Source organism: Sinocyclocheilus anshuiensis, unplaced genomic scaffold, assembly GCF_001515605.1.
Source record: "Sinocyclocheilus anshuiensis isolate Anshui unplaced genomic scaffold, SAMN03320099.WGS_v1.1 scaffold311, whole genome shotgun sequence".
Classification (NCBI taxonomy): domain Eukaryota; kingdom Metazoa; phylum Chordata; class Actinopteri; order Cypriniformes; family Cyprinidae; genus Sinocyclocheilus; species Sinocyclocheilus anshuiensis.
In genome coordinates, this window is record NW_015549606.1 from 1,251,103 (window position 1) to 1,255,881 (window position 4,779).

A 4,779-nucleotide genomic window follows, 5' to 3' on the forward strand; every position below is an offset into this window, starting at 1 on the left:
TGTCCCTGGCTCGGTTGGAAGAGGTGGGCCAGAGCGTGGTTCAGTTATATATAGATCAGTGAGTGTGAGCGCTAACTGCACCCAAGCGCTGAACTTCTGGTACGTGCAGCATGATTGCGTGAACATTTCTGAGCAGCAAAAGTGATAGATCTGTAAAGCAGTGAGAGGGCCGTGCGTGTTACTGCGTCCCAAATGACTCAAAATAATAAGCCAACAAGTAACAAAACGATGCACTCCACTGTGCTGAGCGAGAGCGCTTCTCTGCGGTTGTCACATGCTATCGGAAACTTCCTATTTCCCACTTATGAAGTCGTGAGCGCTTCATGTGAGCGCTGCTGCAGTCTTAGGCCAACCCCAAATGCTCTCATTGGTCGAGACGCGTGGTGACACCCATCCCAAGCCAGTACTGATCAACATCCCACCCCCCCTGTGACCCATGGTTTGTCTGTGTATTCAGAGCCAGTGAGCAACGGACTTTCATAATAATAATAAAAAAAGGTGTTAACGCACGATAAAATAATTGTCGCCGTTAATCAATTAATGCGTTAACGCGATAATAATGCGTTAACTTGCCCAGCCCTAATTATATTATATTATATTATATTATATTATATTATATTATATTATATATGTAGAAGTTGCTAGCCTTATTTCATTTGTTTTAAAGTTTTTCAAACCAAAAATTAGTTATGTGTAAATGGCCTCTTAGATGTTCTGGAATTTCCAGCCAATTTAGCCACTGAATTAGACACGCCCCCTCTTTACAAACTCTGCCCCCTACAAAGATTAACAGGCAGAAAGCAGCTTAAAGTCTTCTGATTGGCTAAAATGCAAATTTAACAGACACATCACAGTCCTCTTTTATTTTGTACTTCTTAAAATTGGCCAAGCTTCATATTCACTCATCAGAGTTGTAAATCTAAAATGTATATAGCATATTTTAGATTTGTTGGCTGATGAGTTTGCTTTATATTACAGAAACAAAATAATGAGTAGTTACTTTAAGAAAGCCTGTACGTACATTTATGTTATTACTCACACAATTCTCTAAGCCTCCTACACAAAGTAACAAATAAGCACTCAAGCTAGTCTTTACTCAATTTAATATATTCATTAAAAGTAGATCAAGAGGACATAATGGAATTATTCTTTTATGACTCCCACATGGCACACAGACAAAACTCCTCAGCTAATACTCTAATAGACTACAGGAAGCTAATTCACCATTTCACTTCTGCATTGTCTTACTTTCCTACCAACTGGAATATCTACAATTCTGCAACAGTTAAAAACAATATATTTTGGTGTTATAAACTTAAAAATCAACAGAGCGTCATGATTAAAAAAATATTATTCATTGCACTTCAAAAATGTGCACTTCCTGCATAGTACTGATATGACATTTGCTACTCTTCCTTATATAGGCTACAAATAACAACAATCATACTGCTTTAAAAGTAGCAAAAATATCTAACAATATTATTATAGGCCTTTTTTTTAAAGCAGTGTGATATTTTGCTCTTAACAATCGATTTATTTACCATTCTACATGGCTAATTTTATAATCAAAATTCTGTGAAAATCCCTTCTTATATCCCTGACATGCTGTTGGGTGGAGCCAAACCTCTGCTGTACAGGAAATACTATCACTACCACTAACACTATTTAAAGCAGTCTATATGGCAACCCTTCTATTTAAAAGCTCTGTCGAACCCCACCCATACATTGCCAGGGTCACTAACAATTGGTGTCAACTGAGTAGCGAAGTCATAATGACACAGACTAATTGTTTTTTTCCCTTCAAAAAATAGATGGTGATTATTAAGAAACCGCTGCAATAATGGACAAAAGCATTTAATGGTCAAAAATGTGGTTATTGTGCACGAGAACATTTAGACTGCACCAGATGCCATTGAGCGAGTGTAAAAACAACACTAGCATCTTGAAGATATGATAAAACAGAAGTATTAATTATGTTAACTTAAACTTCTTACAATATTTTTCATGTCAAGTCATGACATAAGAAACAGCAATATTATATTGTCAGATTCCTTTTGTTATATACTCAAGTATCTAAAATGATCTGTTTTGGAGTTCCATATAGCTGACATTTATGTTTAATGATCCTTGAGAAGGTTTGGGATGTCTAGAGCAGAGATAAGAGGAAAAATGTTGACTCTACATGAGGAACCAATAAGAGGGTCAATAATTCTTTCAAAATATCCCTGTAATGTAACAAGTCACACAATTAATTAACTAAATGAAAGAAAGAAAGAGAAACAACCAATTCTAAGTGCACCATAAACAAATGGCTGATAAATACCTGACCTCTGACTCAAAATGAGTCTGGGAAAGCCTTTCTACTCTTCTTCTACTCAAAAACAAAAAAGAGTATCTTAGCAGCCCTACATGCATATTAACCTACTTCAAACTATCTTTTTTTCACAATTCAACAAGGTGGACATGGCAACTTCGACCAGACAAGATTAGAGGCAAAAATAACTTGGGAGTTGAAGCAGGCTGAAAGCATCATTTAAAAAAAAACTACAGGTGGATTACCTTCCTATTTTACACCTTCAGGTAATCCACGCATGGCTAAGCCTGTACTATCCACACTAAGAGATTCACCTCTATGTCACATCTATTTGAGGCTACAGTGACAGTCGCTATCACTTTTGCTACTGTGTTACCTAACACCTAAAGGCCTGAGATCTGTCACATTTGGTTTTCTATCAAGATAGGGACCTTGAGTGACTCGAGTTCTTATACTGAGCAAATGATAACAACATATCTCCTAACCCTAAATCCATCCCTCACAGGAACCATTCTGCAGTTTTATAGTTTCATTAAGACATCATTTATTACGTGATTTCTCAATATTAGTGATTTTACTGTCCTTATAGAGACATTTGGTTACCAAAATGCAGGTAAAATCTGCATAATACATTTTGCCATAATATATAGTGCATTAAAAAGATTATATACACATATACATATATATACATATATTACACATACACAACCCACACTCAATGTTATACAGAATGAGTGAATGAGGAAGTAGCAAATGGTTTGTTCTGACGTTTCTCCACATGCCTCAATAAATTGCATAACACATGTTGTAATCCATATAAAAGGGGTGGATGACACACATAATCTGATGTCACAAAGAATATGTGCCATTTTACTCTAGTCAGGGTAAACGGTACAAACAATTCATGCTTAAATCCCCTTAACTGATCACTATTCTTCTGATTTCAACCATTAGATTTGATCCAGCATTATTGTACATCAGAAACGACACGAACCAGTCATGCAAAAGGACAGACAACAGTGTTTGGGAACAGGTGACATGATACTGAGTTTATCTGATACAATGTTATAAATAAATGGTATGTTCTCGTCAGGCCGACAGTTACATAAAAACCTCCGTCACACATGTGAATCAAACCATCCGTTTCTCCCTCCAAAACACAGCTGACAGCGGCGTTCACATGCACACACTGAATTACACACATGATTACCTCCCTTTAAAGAAACGGCCTTGAGCAGACACGATTAAAAACGAGTGCCGCGTTACAGAATGATGTATACGTGAGTATGTGTGTGAACTCTACATACAAAGAGAATTCAGAGGCGGCCAGCTGGGCACATAAGCCGTAACTGCAAAATCCAAATAATCCTTTACAAAGACAAGCCATCTAAAGGGGGGTGAGGTGAAAGCACAAAGAAAAAAAAAACAGGATATATGCCTGTACAATAGAGTACAAATACATATATGCGAGTGTGTGTACAGTACATATGAGATGTGTGTGCATGTGATGATGTGTGTCTATATTTGAGATATCCAGCACCTTCGGTTCTATATTGAGTTACCGGAATGTCAAGCCACTCAAAATAGGCGGACAGCTTATAAAGCCAGCACACGTCGGGCCGTACGTGCAACGAAAGGCAATAAGATAAAAATAGACCAAGCCCTCACCTTCCATCATGATTGCAGATTTGCATTCCTCTATCTCCAAGGAGCCTGAAACGGGAGGAGGGGAGAAGAGAAACCCCTGGTTACCAGATGGAGAGATGTAAAAAAAAAACAGAGCACACTTCCAGCCTCGGCTTTAAAGTCCCCGTGTCCCTGGTACGACGGGCCGGTGGATGTTTTAGGGCTCCGCGTTTAGGCCATGGATGCTGCTGCTAGCCACTGCGGCTGTGGTCTACACGATCACCAAAGGATGCTCAAAAGAGGGCAGGAAAAAAAGCAGAGTGGAGAGAGATAGAAAGAGAAGGAGGGAGGGAGAGAGGAAGGGAGGGAGGAAAGCTTGCTGAGGTCATCATTCAGCTCAGCCAATCCCGTGGGCACTGCTGCGTGTCACATGGCGAGCGGTTCATTGCTTCTGTCAGCGTCCTCACTGGGAATTCACAAACACATACAAGCACAGAGCTTACCTTGTTATGGTGCAGTGTGCCGCTCCTGCCAGAACAGAAAGGAACTGGATTAATGGGGCGTTGGGTGCTAAATACAGGAAACGGTCCATAAAAACATGACTGAGATACAGTTTCTTCACGGTTACATTTGTAGATGTAAACGTTGAGGCTCAGCTGGCAGCCCGTGCCTGGCTATTTGCCTGTTTCTCTGTGGCAAATCAATCAATGTGACATTACATCTGACAGAAACAGTAGCTGCCCCATGAAAGGAGGAGACAGCACTCAATACACTGACTTGTAACAGAGGAGGAGGGGAGGAGAGAGAGGCTCTGTGTTTGTGTGAGGGTTGGTGATTAA

At 39.3% G+C, this 4,779-nt stretch overlaps 1 protein-coding gene across 1 annotated transcript in view; it reads right to left on the bottom strand.

Annotated features, from left to right (window-relative positions):
• The window catches only part of LOC107659047 (SH3-containing GRB2-like protein 3-interacting protein 1), a 92,632-nt gene extending 88,220 nt beyond the window's left edge, over nucleotides 1–4,412 (bottom strand). Inside the window, 1 exon segment of the mRNA XM_016447846.1 lies at nucleotides 3,983–4,412. Coding sequence (XP_016303332.1) covers nucleotides 3,983–3,992 — 10 coding nt within the window. The 5' untranslated portion in view covers nucleotides 3,993–4,412.
• Nucleotides 4,413–4,779: the final 367 nt, after the last annotated feature.